A 16352-nucleotide genomic window follows, 5' to 3' on the forward strand; every position below is an offset into this window, starting at 1 on the left:
ACACACCCGTTGACATTCTCAAAGAACCCCCACAAGTTAATGAGGCAAGATTTTCTTTTGCAGAAACCATGCTGGTTCTCCTTCAGAAGGGCCTGTTCTTCTATATGCTTAACAATTTTACCCTTGAGAATGCTTTCCATCAATTTGCCTGCAACAGATTTGATTGGGGGATGCACTGCCATGCCCTTTCCACATGAAGAGCAGCATCAACCGGGTAAGTGTGAACTCCCTCCCGCAGTATTTAGAGCAAGAGCTGCTGGTTTTTATTAAACTGTGTGTGGTTTTAAAACCAACCGGTGTTTCTCTTTCATTTTCATGGATGGCTGTAAAGACCAAAAAGAAAACACCCTCACAAAAAAGCATTGGTAATGTCAAAATTTTATTGGTGTTGAGGTAGCCTGCCTTATTGTGAAATAGTTAGCGGATATATTTACAGAGTTGGCCTACTGAGAAGTTTCCTTTTCATATTGCAGTTTTAACAATAACAAGCAAAGGAACAGCAAGCAGTATTAACTATATGTCACAATATATTGTTATCATCATCATCATCATCATCATCCAACAGCAGAGGTAAATGGTAGGAATTATGACAGGAAGCATTTGGCAGAGGTAGGCAGAACCCAAAAGGCTGATGCTTTATTAATGAATGTGAGAACATGACAATTATGTCATGTCGGGTGGTGATTGTAGATAAACTCTTTTGGTGTCCAAAGGTATAAAATGAGGCTATCAATGGTATGTATGGCTTATTTTTTAGGTGGAATGGGGATTGATGAGAAGCTAACAGCAAATGCAGCATAAGCTGTAATCTGTCAGGACCTCCCCTTTGCCACTTACTGCTTATGACTCTCTCCCTAGTGCTGTGTGAGAGAGCTCCATTAACCATTCTGATCAGTTGGGTGTTGAAGTAGCTCTTCAGTGTGAATGGATTCATTGGGCTGTGCTTAGTGCAGAGGTACCAGCAGACTACAGGTCCAGTCACAGATGGGTCTTCGAAGAGACTAAAGATGCACGTTCTATATAAAGGAGACAAACACATTTTTTAAAAAATGCTCAGGCTATGATTCTTCAAAATCAACTCAGAGTTCTTGTACATGGATCCATGATATATAGGGAAATAATGGGTTGACATGCTGAGTGGACTTTTATTAATTCATGTTGGGCATTGACTTAGTAAAGAAGAGACAAAAGCACTTGATCCTATCTGCATAAAGAACAAGCATACACTCTATTCTAAATCTTTTGTTTGTATGTTTTTTGCTCTTAGGACTGCAAGTGCATTTCCCCCCTGTAAACAAATCATAACGGGACTTTAAAAACGTTTAAACACATGGGGTGATACCCAGAGTTTCCTTGTCGGCAGAACAAGAGTCCTCCTCTGGAAGAACGACTCCTTACTCCGGAACAAGGAGAGTTCCTCCAGAGCAGACTCCTCCTGGAGGAAATGTCCTTGTTCCAGAAGAAGGAAAATGGTGGATGCCCCCAGGGTTCCCTCTAAGGCACGCGTATGTGCGCACACAAACAGGTTTTTTAATGTTGGTTCAGTTGATTTTAGATCTCCCTCAGGTTGAATCAGGGAGACCCAATCTGAATACACGCACACACACACACTGCCTTGATACTGCCACCCAGAACAAAACTCATTCTGCACACAGATGAAACAAATTAGAGGGAAAACTGGATGTCACCCAACCAGAGCTTATATACACAATGGGGAATGCTACGATGATGTTACTATGATGTGATGCTTTCCCATCAGTCTTCCATTCTCCACTCCATCCCCTTCTACACCCCACCCCACTCAGTACAAAGAAGTCCAAATGCAATCATGGAAAATTCAGCCATTAAATACCAACACTGCCTTTCCTCTAGTTCCATTTTGATTCTTTAAACCTGTTAATTGATTTGTATCTTTTCAAATGGTCAGTGTCAAGAACATTTATGTACATCATCATCATCATCAAATCAGAAGTACTTTTCATATTGGACAAAATCCAGCGTAGCACAAGAACACAAGAGCCTGTATGTGGAGAATCCCCAAAGAGCTCAAGCAGAGCCCTGTGGTGGTTTGCATTTTTAAATATTGGTTGTTACATGTATTTGTTCTGTTGTTATGTCTTTTTGAACTAATGTGTATAGCAAGGTGTAAGTCTGTGCAGGAGGTTGAGTGACAGTGGCAGCAATATGGACCCCTCTGCAGAAGGGGCAAGGAAACCCTGGTTGGAATGCGGGAGGGGTAAGACAGTTAGAGAGAGGTGAGAGTCAGAAATCACCTCTGGATGACAGTTGGCCAGACGGTGAATTGGGGGGAGAAGATGAGCTAGAGGCTTGGAGAGAGAAGGGCTCTGAACAGGGGATTCCTCTGGTGAGGCGAGAAGAGGGGGCTTAGATGGAGGGAGGGGGTGAATCTGTTCTCCACTGGAAAGGCCTGAACAGACAGGGCCTGTTCAGGGGAAGTCCCAAAAGTCCTCAGGAGGGAGGCTGAGCAGAAACTCTGCAACCAAGCAAGGCACTTGAACCCCAGAGTGGAGAATGACTGTTAACACCTCGGTCAGCGATGGCGCAGCGGGGAAACGACTTCATTATCAAGCCAGAGGTTGCTGGTTTGAATCTCCACTGGTATGTTTACCAGACTATGGGAAACACCTATATCGGTCAGCAGCGATATAGGAAGAGGCACCTTAGCATATATCATCTGTTAAGGACGAACGTGTCAAACCGCGCCCCCACCCAATGAAAAAGCAGGAGTGGGGCTTGACACGTACAACCTTAAACTGAGGCAGCAAAAACGGTGGCAGAGAGGGCAGTAAAAGCGGGCAGCTTAAGGCTGGCGGGGGAGGTGTGGCAGGAGACTGGACTGGCAGGTGGGGGGGGGCAGAGAGAACCACGTGGCAGCTGAGATGCGGCCAGCTGGGCATGGAAGAGGGGCAACCGCGGTGGGGATAGAGGCAGAGGCAGTGATACTTCCTTCCCTGGGCCCTCCTGCTTCCCAAGTGGCAGGTTGGGCCATTTTGGGCCCATTTCTGGACTCTCTGGGAGCATGCAGAGAGGGAGCCGGAATGGTGGGGGTGGAGTGAGAGACAGGGAGAACTAACATGCAGATGTTCTGTGCCAGGCCAGTTAGTAAATAATAATTACAGTGAACACACACACACACACACACACACACACACACACACACACACACGTCTGTTGTGCCTCCAATGGTGGATTATTCAACAAACTGTAAATATCAAGGAGGAGGACAGAAAGCATCTGGTGTCGTCTGCATGGAGGAGGGCAACGGGGATGATGGATCCAGGGCCCCAGGGTAGCCTGTGTGGGGAGCCTCCACTGCTGCTGGAGGAGGAAGAGAAGGACGCCTCATGGGTGAGTCCCCTCATAGTGACCTGGCCATTCTCCATCATGGACTTAACCATAGTTAAGCCATCAGTTGTGGCACCTTCAGGGTGGTCTACTTGGGCCACAAAGCAGGAAAGCTCCACACCATCAAGGTAGTAAAAAGCTGATCTGCTCAATAAGAATCTATTGATACCAAATTTTGCATACACAATCCTGTCACCGAAAACAGATGAATGCACCACTTTTTACATTGGAATATTCTCTGGGATAATTTAAATAATTTTTGTTGTATTTTTCAGAAGGAATTCAGAATATCCTACTGCCCCATTACCTACAGATATCAAATTTTCATGAAAAATCCTGCCACTTAAATTAGGTGGATATGCTACTTTTTACATTGGAAGATGCAGGGTGAAATGTTAAAAGTATATTTTTTGTATTTTTAAGAACAAATTCTGGATATAATAACCGTATTGTACCTGCTACTGTTTCTCAACAGGTTTTTAACACTCCATAATCAGATCAATAATTCAAAAAACGCATCATGCCCAATTTCTCAGATTTAAATTTACTGATTCAAATTTACCATATATGGTCATCATTCAATAGAATGCATGATGTTTGAAGTTGAAATCCTACAAACTTCAACATGTTCTTTTACTTCCCTTTTGCAAAGCACATTAGTAAAAAATTCTATTACATACATTAATTTATTGAACTTTCTATCAGTATACTTGACACAAAATGACTTTTGCTCAGTCAATGAAAAGCCTGAGTTATTAGTTAACTGTATTTGTGGAAGCTAAAACTTTGGATCTGAGAGAAAAACCAACCCCCAAAGCCTTTTTTCCTCCTAGGAATCACGCTGGAGAACAGTACTGCTTTCCCCATTTTTAGGGAGCTATCAGTGTCTTTGTGACATTAGCAGGCTTTATATCAACCCCCACTTTCATCTCAGACTTATCTGTATGCCAAGCAACCATAGGACATCAGACTAAGAGAGGCAAAGATCACCATGCTTAACAAGCCAGGAAATTAACAAGTCAAGAATGAACAAGGGCATACAAAAGGAGAAATGACCAGCACAGCTACTGAGGAGTATCCAAACTAATGCTGCCCTTGCATTAGGACATTGTGTGCATGCAATGCCTTTTGCTAATCCCCACTTCCCTCTGCTCCCAAAGACATCCCAGTGTATGTCTTTGAGGGTCTCTCAGCCCTCAGGGACATATTTCCAGGATATCAGGGACAAGGGGGAATCTGCAAAGATCATTATGCACATGACACATTCTAATGAGAGCACAGCATTAGTCTGGGTGCTGCTCAACATTTGGAAACGGAGCTTAGTGTCAGAATGTAGAGGGAGGCAGGACACATTCTCCAAGGTTTCAAGCAAACAACAAACAACTGTTTCCTTTACAAGAACTTCAGCAACTCTATACCATGATTCCATATTCTGACATTTTGATAATTTGATTCTTCTGTTAACACATAAGAGGAAGTATACATCCCTTGACCAAAGTACTATAGCATATGTGATCAGTGACACATATTGTACATTCTTTTTTCAAGTTCTCATTAAACACAGTCTGGGATTTTTTGAGGGCTGCCTCCAGAGTGTGGTGAAGTCAGACATTTGCCTAAAGAGCCCCTAATAGCAGCATTTTCACTTCAAAGAGGCAGCATGAAAGAATTCACAGTTTGTCCAACCCACATCCATACCAGTAAAGGGGGCCTACTAAGCATGCCTTACTGAACCCTGCCCCCGCCCCAATATCCTAAACTGGCACTTTATTGTTGTTACTTGCCTTGTGGCAATATTTGATGAAACTTGAATATGATTCCCTTACTCTTTTTGTCTCCATCAGTAATTCTTCAAACTGACTAAAAGACTTGCAAAAAATCTTTATACTAGTATGTACAAAATACCCAACCAAAAAGCATGGGAAAACTGAGCCTTCCTTTCCTCTTCACCCCACCCACTTTTATCATATGACAATATTTTGTCTGTCTGTCTGTCTGTCTGTCTCTCTCTCTCACACACACACACACAGAGTATCCTCAAATCTTGGGATATTCCTAGATTCTCATATATCAAAGGTTTCAACGTTTTCTTCCAGGAAATTCCTTTCAGTATATAAACCAGAAGAGCAGCAGACAACTTGTGCTGTTTTTATTGTCAAGACAATAGAGATCGAGGCTGTTCTCACAACCAGCCTAACCCCACCTGGGGCAGCCCAGCCTGGGTTAGGCTGGTTGTGACAAATGGCAGGATCCTTGTGAATCCCTCCACTTCCTGCCCACCTAACCCTCCTAAATAACCTGGCTGTTAGCCAATGTTAAGGGTGCACTCGCACCATTAACGGCTGCCGGGTATCATGTGTATCCTTGGGCTGAGTTCAGCCCGGGGAGAGACAGAAACAGGAGCACAGAGCGCCTGTCTGACGGGGGAATCCCCCAATGCCACGTGTTGCACCTTGGGATGCCCGGAGGCCTGAACAACAAGTTCCGGCCCCAGATCCCTCTGCCCTGCTCCGTGCTTCACAGAGCAGGGCTGCCTGTGTGGGAGTGCAGAGTGCACTCCCACCACTTTCACTTTGCTCGTCTGTAGGGATGGTCAGGTTTATCCTGCCTTCCCCAGCCCCACCCACCCGCGCACCCTGGCGATCGTGAGAATCACCTCATGACATCATTCTTTATAGTAGGACTGCTCAACTTCGGCCCTCCTGCAGATGCTGGCCTACAACTCCCATAATACCTGGCTATTGGCCTCTGTGGCTGAGGATTATGGGAGTTGTAGTCCAAAAACAGCTGGTGGGGGCTAAGTTGAGCAGTCCTGTTTTATAGCCTTTTCAAATCAAGGGACCACCTTGAATTTCAATTTGCTATATTTGATCTATTCAGTTTGTAGGTTTAAATGTATGTGAGCCAGTATAGCTTAGTGGCAGGAGTGTTGGCCTAGGATTGGAAATCCCTACGCAGCTGTGAGGTTCATTGGGTGGCCTCGAGTCAGTCACTATTTCTTGGCTTAATCTACTTCACAGGGTTATTGGGAGTTTCAAGGGGCAGCCACTCCATAGAGTCTTAAGCTCTATGGAGGAAGAGTGGGATATAAATGTGAGCACAAATAATATATATTTCTTTTTAAAGGTAAATACATTATGAACTTCTCTAATGGGTGGTGTTTTCTCAAGAGAATTTACACTCCACTTATCTTCAACCTCTTTGAACACATTTGTTCCTAAACTATTTATCTTCATTCACTTTCTACTAGATGTAACAGAATATTCTCCTGCATTATTTAGAATAGGAGAGAATATTTTGGAATTCTACCCATTCTATTAAATTTATCAGAGAACACTCTTTTACAAGTCTACTTTCTACATTGCCCAGTTACCTTGAGCTATAATCCTGCATGGACCTATATGGATTTAATCGCAACCAATTTACTTTCATTCCTTTTATACCTTTTTATTTTATTTATTTTCATTCCTTTTATACCTTTATTCCTTTAATAGTTTGATGGTTTTTAATTGTTCTAATGTTGTTTTAAATTTTAAGTTGTTGTAATGTTTTAACCTTTTAACTTGTTTTCATTGTTTTGCTGTAAATTGCCCAGAGACATGTGTTTTGGGCAGTATACAAATTAGATAGATAGATTAGATAGATAGATAGATAGATAGATAGATAGATAGATAGATAGATAGATAGATAGATAGATAGATAGATAGATAGATCCCAACTGTCTTTGGCTACAATCCTGCATAGACTTATGCTGATTAAAATCCTATTAAAGGCTGAGTAACATGTACACTGGGCAATAAATTTGGTGAGGTCTAAGGTCCAAAACCTCCAACAACTGCAGTACTTAGTTGAATGATTCATGGGAAAGTCCTGTACGCTTTTTAAATGGCAGAATTTAGCAACAAGTCAAAATGATGCCAGAGCCAAGCTCTGTCTGCCTCTTAGTTCTTCCATTGTCTGCTCATTTAAAAGGAGCTGCAAAAAATGGCAATTACTAGACATAAAGTGAGATTCACTGGCAATAATTGTAATGAATTTTATCTTCAGAGGAACCTGAGTATGTCTCTGCATACAAATGGGAGCTTTAAAAAGCAAGTATCTCTTTTATTCTTAGATGCTATCCTCTCATTGGGTATGTGCTGCCTGAAAACATATAAATGAAACTGAGACAGAGTAGATATGGTAGCCATTTAAAAATATTGCAGTAAGGTTGTATTAAAATGAAAATGAAGTTCTCTAACAATACACAGCAAGTCATAAACTAAAAATAGATAAGCCATTTTGAACTGGTCTGTAAAAATGTCCCACTTGTCTGCTGTTCTGTCTGGCAGATTGGGCAGAAGTGGTTCTTCTGGATAACTATAAACAAAGGGAAGCTGCAATCTTCTACAGGAAGATGGCACAAATCCTCTCCACCCCGGAAATACCCAAATCACTGCTTTCTCCTGCTTTAGGGGCAATCAAGACCTTTGTTACCTCAGCAGCCATATCACCAATCTCCATACTCAGACCTAGTTGTGTGCTTAGCAAGTAGCAATCAACACATCTCATAAAGTGCTGGATATTTGGAAAGGAAGATTAATGCAGCAGGGAAATGACTTGCCTAGCGAGCAAGAGGTTACTGGTTCGAATCCCAGCTGGTATGTTTCCCAGACTATGGGAAACACCTATATTGGGCAGCAGAGATATAGGAAGGTGCTGAAATGCATCATCTCCTACTGCACGGGAGGAAGCAATGGTAAACCCTTTCTGTATTCTACCAAAGAAAACCACATGGCTCTGTGGGTGCCAGGAGTTGACACCGACTTTACCTTTAGTTACCATGTTTATTTAACAGGCCTTGGCACAAAGGGTGAAAAATTGGACATATCAGTGGACATAGCATTATGAACAACAGCAACTGTCTGAAAATGGCACAGCACAACATGGAGACAGGGATACATTCTCTGTGCTTATGGACAAAAAGGAACAGAAGAGAGCTATTTACATCATGCATGGAGTCAATAAGGCGTCGTGACTAGAGTGCTAGACCAGGGAGACCTGGGTCCACATCCATGCTCAGCCAAGATGTACTGAGTGGACTACCTCACTTTCAGCCTACCTCGCACAAATAAAAGGGCGGGGGAAATAACATGTACTCTGCCTTGAGCCCCTTGCAAGAAGGGTGAGAAAAATATATAATATAATAATGCAAAGACCCACTCACACTTTTCAATATACATTTGCACCTTTGATTAGCATCCCTACAGACTGTGACTGACATGAGGCATAGTGTTACAAGCTGTAACGCTTCAGCCCAGGGCTGCTGAGACTCCTGAGCAGCACCAACGCTGCTGTGAGTGAGCAGTTGCACTAGCAGCACTACTGAGGTTTCCCCCACTTCATGAAAAAGTGGGAAACTCTGGTAGCGTTTCTTGGGCAACCCCCACTTCAGAGCAGCCCTGGGACTGCTTAGGAGTCTACAGTAGTCCCAGGGTACAGTGTTATGGCTCCATAATGCTGAACATCATGTCAGCTACTGTGGCTGGGGTTGGATGGGGGCAGATATCATAGTCCTTACAATTAAAGCATGATTGTCAGATCTTTAGATTCAAAATATTGTTTTCTCGCTCACTGCTTAACACTGGCCATGGCTCAGTGAGAGAGGCAAGTCTGCTCAGTGAAGGAAAACCACCTGTGTGCAGACAGGGATTCCTCCGTGTATATGTCAAATGGAAGAAGAAGCCACCTAGGATGCCTCCTTGCACCATTGCCACGTCAAAGCTGGGCCATGACCGCAGTATGGTGCTTGCTACAAGCAAGTGTGGTGCATCCTTGGCCCTCTTGGCTTCTTCCAAACAGGAACTTTAGATGTTGCTAGTTTGGTTATAATGTATCTTTTTCTTGGGGTAGTTCAGTAAAGGTTTAATGCCCTCTCATTAACAGATTCATGGACTCTTTCCATTTCATAATTCTTTTTGTAACATTGTGTATTTTATCAAGAAGAGGCTGCTCAGATGCAAAGGTGATGGGAACATTAAGCATCCTAACAAATAGGGATGTGTAAAACGCTTCAGTGTTGAAACATTTTGACTCAAAATGGGCTGTTCCAAGCACCATTTTGGAGGCTTGTTTTCCCCTTGCTGATTGGTTTTCAGCCACTGGCTTCTGATCCTATGGGGGATTTGGGGAAAGGTTAAAAATTTGTTTAAAATAGCCTGCTTGCGCATTTCTTTTGTGGGTTGGTTGGGTGATAGGTAGCACCCATCATGCCCTACCACCTAACCTAATTTGGTGATCCTAGGAGCTACCCATGGGGAACAATGGGGTGTTTTGAGTTTCCCCATTGTTCCATATAGTTGAAACACTCAAAACGTTTCAAGTTTGTTTCACCAAAACAACTGGGTCAACCACGGTTTCAACGAAACGTTTCAGCTGCCTGCATTTTGTTTCAAGCTTGAAACAAAAAAGGCAAAATCCATTTTGGTGCACATCCCTACTAACAAAGCTGCATGCTAATTTTCTTTTAGCTCACTTCTCTTTGGCTTTGCATAGACTTCTTTGAGCAGGGGATATGTAACCATAGGCTGGGCTTAATCTAAGGCAAAACCAATGCTGCAAAGCAGTTTTATTGATGGGGTGATCTTCAAATTTCCCAACACATTTCAAACATTAAATGTTCTTCCTGGGAGCAAAGAATCAGTAAATGATCTGAATACAATCAAAATATAGATTTTTCACAATCTCCTTTCAGCTTGCCCCGGAGAAAGCCAGTTGTATGGCTGAAAACATTATTCACAGTTCCTGAATATAACCAAAGCTGCTCCCTCCCCATTTAGCTAGTAAGAAAGAACAGCTTTCTTCACATTGGAATCTCAGACAGTGTTTACAACTTCACTAAAATAAATAAATAAATAAATACTGACTCTTGGATACACCTAGCCTAGTTGTATTTTCAACTTTGAATTTTCAAGAAAATTCCCTTTTCTTGAATCTGCTGTAATTTTGGTCCATCATGATGAGGCCTTACTGTGACAGTGCAGAAATTCATTTACTGAAGTCCAAAGGTAACAATCACATTCAGACTTATCAATGGAATAACTCAGGTGAATCCAGACTCTGAATGGTTTTATGTTATCACAAAACACTTGTCATTTTTAAAAGATACATTTTCAGACCTAAATAAAAACATTTATCTTTTAAAAATCCAGCTCATTCCTGTGAAAAACCAAAAAACATGGATCTTTAGAAATTTCTAATATGCTTCTCTGTATCATTGATTTTCTTTTCTTGAAAATATTTGTATTTTTAAAACAAATCCTCACATTAACAATGTATAAAGACAGGTTGTTTACCTGGGGTTCTTCTAGTGGCCATCTGTGGTCTTACATGATTGGGTTTTGTACCTGCACAGAGACATGGGAACTATCCAAGATAATTTCTCTCCCAGTTAGGTGGTAGCTCCTCCCTTTCCAAAGGTCACATGTCCTCTCTCCTTCAGTCCCTGAGTGTCAACCTAGAGAACTAGAGAAAGGAGTTTGGGAGGGCGTGTAAAAGTACAAATGACTGCTAGAAGAACCCAAATTCAGGTAAGCAACCTCTCGTTCTTCAATGTGGTCTCTGTGCTTTACATGACTGGGCACATAGCAAGCTGCACCCTGCGAACATCTTACCTGGAGGTGGGAACTCAAGTGAAGAGGGACTGTAGGACAGCTGTGCCAAAGGCTGCATCTTATCTGGAGTGAAAGTCAAGGGCATAATGTTGAATAAACGAATGCAGAGATGCCCAGGTAGCAGCTTGGCATATGTCGTCTAATGGAATGGCCTTGTCAAAGGCAGCTGATGTCACTACCGCCCTGGTTGAATGTGCCAATAGAGGAAGGTACTTCCTTCTTGGCTAGTTGGTAACACCAAAACATTATAGTTTTGACTATCCATCTGGAAATGGTCTGGGAAGATGCAGTTTCCCCCCTGTTGGGTCCAGTGTGAGCAACAAAAAGTGATTGAGAAGAGCTCTATGAGGCAGTCCTATGTACATAAAAAGCAAGCGCCCTGCACACATCCAAAGTGTGCAGGTGGCATTGTGCATCATCTGTAGGATTAGGTAAGAATACCGGCAAGGTAAGTGGTAGAGATCGGTGAAAAGAACAGAGAATCTTGAGCAGAAAGTCACTGTCAGGGTGAAGCACCACCTTGTCCTTATGGAAGACCAGATATGGTGGGTCCACCCTTAGAGCCCTTAACTTGATCACTCTTTTGGCAGATGTGCTGGCTACCAGGAACGCCACTTTGCAGGAGAGAAGATCTAGAGAGAAGGTCTGCATCAGCTCAAAGGGGAGTTGCATACAGCAGGTATATACTAGAGAGAAGTCCCAAGATGGGGCCATGATAGGGGGTTCTGGGTATAGGTGAGCTAGACCCTTTAGAAAGTTCTTGATGACAGGGTCCTTGAAGAAGGACATAGGTTGAGCTGAAGAATGTGTCACAATGGCCACCAGATAAACTCTCAGGGAGGAAAGCTTGAGTCCAGATTCTTTTAACAAAAGGAGGTAAGTACAAACATGTTCTGCAGAGAGTTCCTCAGAGGCAATGTTGTGTGATTGAAGGAAAGCGAGAAAACAGGTGTACTTACGATGATGCAACTTGATAGTTACACGTTTCTGAGCCGCAGACAAGACTCATTGTAAGGGCTGTGGGAAGAGGGTTGTATCCTCCACATGGTGAGGTGTAGTCTGTGCAGTCTGCAGAAGCTGTCCGAACTATTGGGTGAGAAAGGGAAGAAATATTGGCAGACAGTGGTGGCTGCCTGCTGTGAGGTGCAGGAGGCGGAGGAACCAGGGCCGTCTGGGCCAACATGGGGCTATGAGGATATACTCCACTTGGTCCTGCGGAATCTTTTGAAGTACTCGGAGTAACAGGGGAATGGGGGGAACAGGGAAGCCATTCACCCTGTCCATGAAGTTGTGAAGGCATCACCCAGGGAATGAAGACCTTTGCCTGCCCTGGAGCAGTAGATGAGGCACTGGGCATTCTGGTGTAATGCGAACAGGTATACCTCTGGATGGAACCACTAGTCAAACAGGGTGGGCAGGAGGTCCCTGTCTAGTTGCCATTTGTGTGAGTTCACCCCTGCTCTGCTGAGCGCATCGGCTTGAATATTGGATGTTCCCTGAATATGAACTGCTATAGGGGTGATGGAGTATTCAATGCACCATGACCAGAGGTTGAGGGAAAGGTTTAGTAGAGTGGTTGAGCTGGTGCCTCCCTGTCTCTTGAGATAGGTCTTCTCTGTAATGTTGCCAAATGATAGAGAAGGGGCAAGAAGCCCTTGAGTGCTTTCAAAATGGTTAATAGTTAAAGAAAGTTTATCTGATGTGTCCGCTCTTCTGTGTTCCAGAGGCCTCGTATAGAAAGGTTTTGGACATAGCCCCCCCATCCTGTTTCAGATGTGTCCGTGGTAAGAACATGTTGTGGTTGTGGAGGATGAAACGGGGCACCCATGGTGAGATTGTGCACGTCTGTCCACCAAAGGAGTGATAGACAGATCATGAGGGGCACACTCAGCCATTAAGATTGAGGGTCTGTGTGTGGACGGAAATGATGAAGGAACCAGCTCTGTAGGATTCTGGAGCAAAGTCAGGCAAAGTACTTACATTGCTGAGGCCATGTAGCCGAGAAACTGTTGAATGACCCAGGCCCTGTGGCAGAATTGACACGCCACTCGCGATGCCAAGGAGATGTGTGTGGAATCTGCATTCTGGCAGGTAAAGCTTTGCCCATGTAGAGTGGAAGAGAAGACCTAGGAATTCTATACACCTGCTTGGTTTAGTTTGAACTTGTCCTAGTTGATCTGAAGCCCAAGATCATTCAGGAGAGCCACCATGGTGGCGAGGGAGTGGAGGACCAACTGTGGGGTATCTGCCACCAGAAGCCAGTTGTCCAGGAACAGGAAGACATGGATGCCTTGTTTTTGTAGGAAGGCCACCACTGGTGCCATACACTTGGTAAACACCCTCGGGGCTGACGCTAGGCCGAAGGAGAGCGATCAGAATTGAGAGGTGGTGTTGCCTGTCTTGAAGCGTAGGTAGTGCTGGTGTTGAGGGCAATGGTGACGTGGTAGTATGCGTCTTTGAGGTCTAGAGAGACGAAACACGTGCCCCTTTGCAAAAGTGCTAGGATGGTAGTGTTGGTGATCATTCAAAAAGGTTTGTAGGTGATGCAGCGACTGAGCTGTCTGTGATCTAAGATGGGGCGAAGGCCCCCATTGTTCTTGGAGACAATGAAGTATGGGAAATGGAAACCCCGTGAGGAGGAGTTAAAGACTGGTTTTAGGGTCTGTTTGTTGAGAAACGAAGCAACCTCTGCAGGGAGGACAGGGATGGTTTAGTGACTGGGTGGCTGAACAGGGGTGTAGATGAAAATTCCAGTATATAACCAATTCTTATTATTGTGAGGATCCACACTGTGAGGTAGGGAGACAGGTGGGTCCACAAGATACGCTGGAAGGGTCACTGTTTCTTGGTGAAGGTGGAAGATGGTCTAGGTTTGTTGGGACGTGTACACCATGTGGCGTATGGGGAATGTTTCCCATACGGCTGATACCGTGATCCGCTAAAGGAGCAGTCACCTTATTAGAACTGGGAGGTAGGCCATTACGGTTGGGCGGTTCCATCTAGTTGGTCTCTATTGTCTAGGTGTAGGAGGTTGATAACTCATGGAGCTGTATAGCAGAGGTGTTGGACCTTCTGCAAGGCTTCCTCAGTTTTTTCGCCAAAAAGCATGTTACCATCAAATGGCAGATCTTCTATACGTGCACGGGCATATGCCAGCATAGAAGAGTGTAGCCATGCATGGCGGCAGACTGCTATAGAGGTGGCCATGACCTTAGAGGCACATTCAGCAGAGTGTCTGGCAGAACAGAGCTCTTGTTTTACCAACTGGGCTGCTTCTTTGAGGAAGCTTTTAGCAGGGTCCTTCTTATCTGGCGGAAGGTGGTCTAAGAAGGGGGCCAAACGTTCTCAGAGGAAGTTGTTGTACCAGACATTAGATAATAATTAGACAGTGAGTTCTCATACAACCAATACCCAGTTGTATCGGGCACTGTAAGCCTGATAATTTGACAGTTTGACAGCAGAGATAGAATAGAGGCATCTGCCCAATTAGTCCAACTTTCTGCTCTTCTTGTCTGGAGATGCAGAGGTCAAGTGTGATGTATTCTTTGAAATAGATGATTCCACTACTACCTAATTAGGTGTGGGGCGATGTTGCAAGACATTCCCTGCCTGTTCGTCCTCTGTGTGTACTCTGTAGAAGGTCTCCAGGCATTTCGTGGGTTGAGGCAAGGAAGATGGTCAGAATCAGCAGGTTATGGTGATGTCCATAAGCATGGCAAACACGGGAAGAGAAATGGGGGCTCATGTATCTGCTTCAGTGAGGCCAAATACAGGGTCTGTTTCGGCTTTGCTTTGTTGAGCGAGCGGAAATTTGTTGCCATGTGGGAAATATATTCTGCATAGCGTTTGTAGTCTTCTGAGGGGGATCCTGGTTTGGGATCAGTCAGCAGGTCCAAGGAGGAGGAACCCTGGGATGAAGGTCCAATTTGGTATCACCTTCCTTGTCAGAGCCCTGGTCAGAGGCTTATTCAGCACTCTGGACCTGTTGGGATTCCAAAGAATTGTGTTGGGTCATGTCAAGTGGAGTGGTTTGAATAGGAGGAACCTGTGGCTGGTCCTATGGCAGGGACTCCTGATTTGAAGATAGAGGTGGTTGATGAGTCTTTGTGGGTGGGTTCTATGATTTGTCTCGTTGGTGGTGCTGGGGCTGTCTGGATGTTGTTGAAGGTGGTGGCATAGTCTGTTTAGGCCTCCTTGGGCGGTGTACTGAAGAGAGCGAGATCTGTCCCGGGAGTGGGGGGTTGGTAATATTCCCACTGGTCCAGCTGGGAATGAGAAGATTGTTCTCTAGAAGTGTAGTGCTAAGGAGCAGGGGTCATACGGATTTGACTCCCTAGGATAAGAAACCAAGGTATAGTAAGACCTGTAGGCTGGACATTTTTCCCAATTAGCATAAGAAAGGATGCAAATTTGTCCTCTTCCAATGGTATGTCATCTTCATATTGGAGTTTTTTGTTTTTTGTTTTTTTATTGTTAAATTTATATACCACCTTTCATTAAAGCAATCCCAAGGCAGTTTACAGCAAAAAAATTTAAACACAAGATGGTAAAAAGACACAATTAAAATATTAAGTGGGGAAAAAATTAAACAAATCTGATTAAAAATTTAAAACAAAGGCATAAAAGCAGTACAGACTATAAAGAGCAGCAACAGAGAATCAAATAAATGCCTGGGCAAAAAGCCAAGATTTTACACTTTTTCTAAAAGCTATGATGTAGACCGAGAGCGAATAGCCACCGGGAGAGCATTCCAGAGTCTGGGGGCAGCAACAGAGAAGGCCCTGTCCTGCGTGCATGACAACCGAGCCTCCCTTATTGTCGGCACCCAGAGCAGAGCCCCCTCAGATGACCTCATCAAGCAGGCAGCAACCCCTGGGAGCAGGTGGTCCATCAAGTATCCCGGGCCCAAACCGTGAAGGGCTTTAAAGGTCAAAACCAGAACCTTGAATTGGACCCAGAAACAAACTGGTAGCCAGTGCAGCTCTTTCAAAATGGGTGCGATGTGCTCCCACCGGGCAGCTCCAGATAAAACCCTAGCTGCTGCATTTTGCACTAGCTGCAGTTTCCGGATATTCTTCAAGGGCAGCCCCACGTAGAGCGTGTTACAGTAATTCAGCCTGAAGTTCCTCCTGAAGGGCAGCCTCTTGGTTTGACTGGCTTTCTGGCTCTTCATGGCCTTCATTTTCTGAAAATTTATGTTGCTGTTCCTTGGTATTGAATTCAGTATTGAGAGGCTCTTCAGGTTCAAGCTGGTCTGCCTCAGATTTGAGGGCACCCTTGGGTTCGAGGGTCCCGGGATTGATCTTGGGATCATGGAGCAAGAATGCTCATTGC

General features: G+C 44.2%; 1 protein-coding gene across 4 annotated transcripts in view; it reads right to left on the minus strand.

Annotated features, from left to right (window-relative positions):
- Positions 1–370: 370 nt before the first annotated feature.
- KCNS3 (potassium voltage-gated channel modifier subfamily S member 3) overlaps positions 371–16352 on the minus strand; it is an 82830-nt gene continuing 66848 nt past the window's right edge. For all 4 annotated transcript variants that reach the window (XM_053286988.1, XM_053286991.1, XM_053286987.1 and 1 more), the window contains exon 4: positions 371–1016. In XM_053286988.1, coding sequence (XP_053142963.1) covers positions 979–1016 — 38 coding nt within the window. In that variant the 3' untranslated portion in view covers positions 371–978. The remainder of the gene's footprint in view (positions 1017–16352) is intronic.

This window comes from Hemicordylus capensis, chromosome 1 (assembly GCF_027244095.1).
Source record: "Hemicordylus capensis ecotype Gifberg chromosome 1, rHemCap1.1.pri, whole genome shotgun sequence".
NCBI lineage: Eukaryota > Metazoa > Chordata > Lepidosauria > Squamata > Cordylidae > Hemicordylus > Hemicordylus capensis.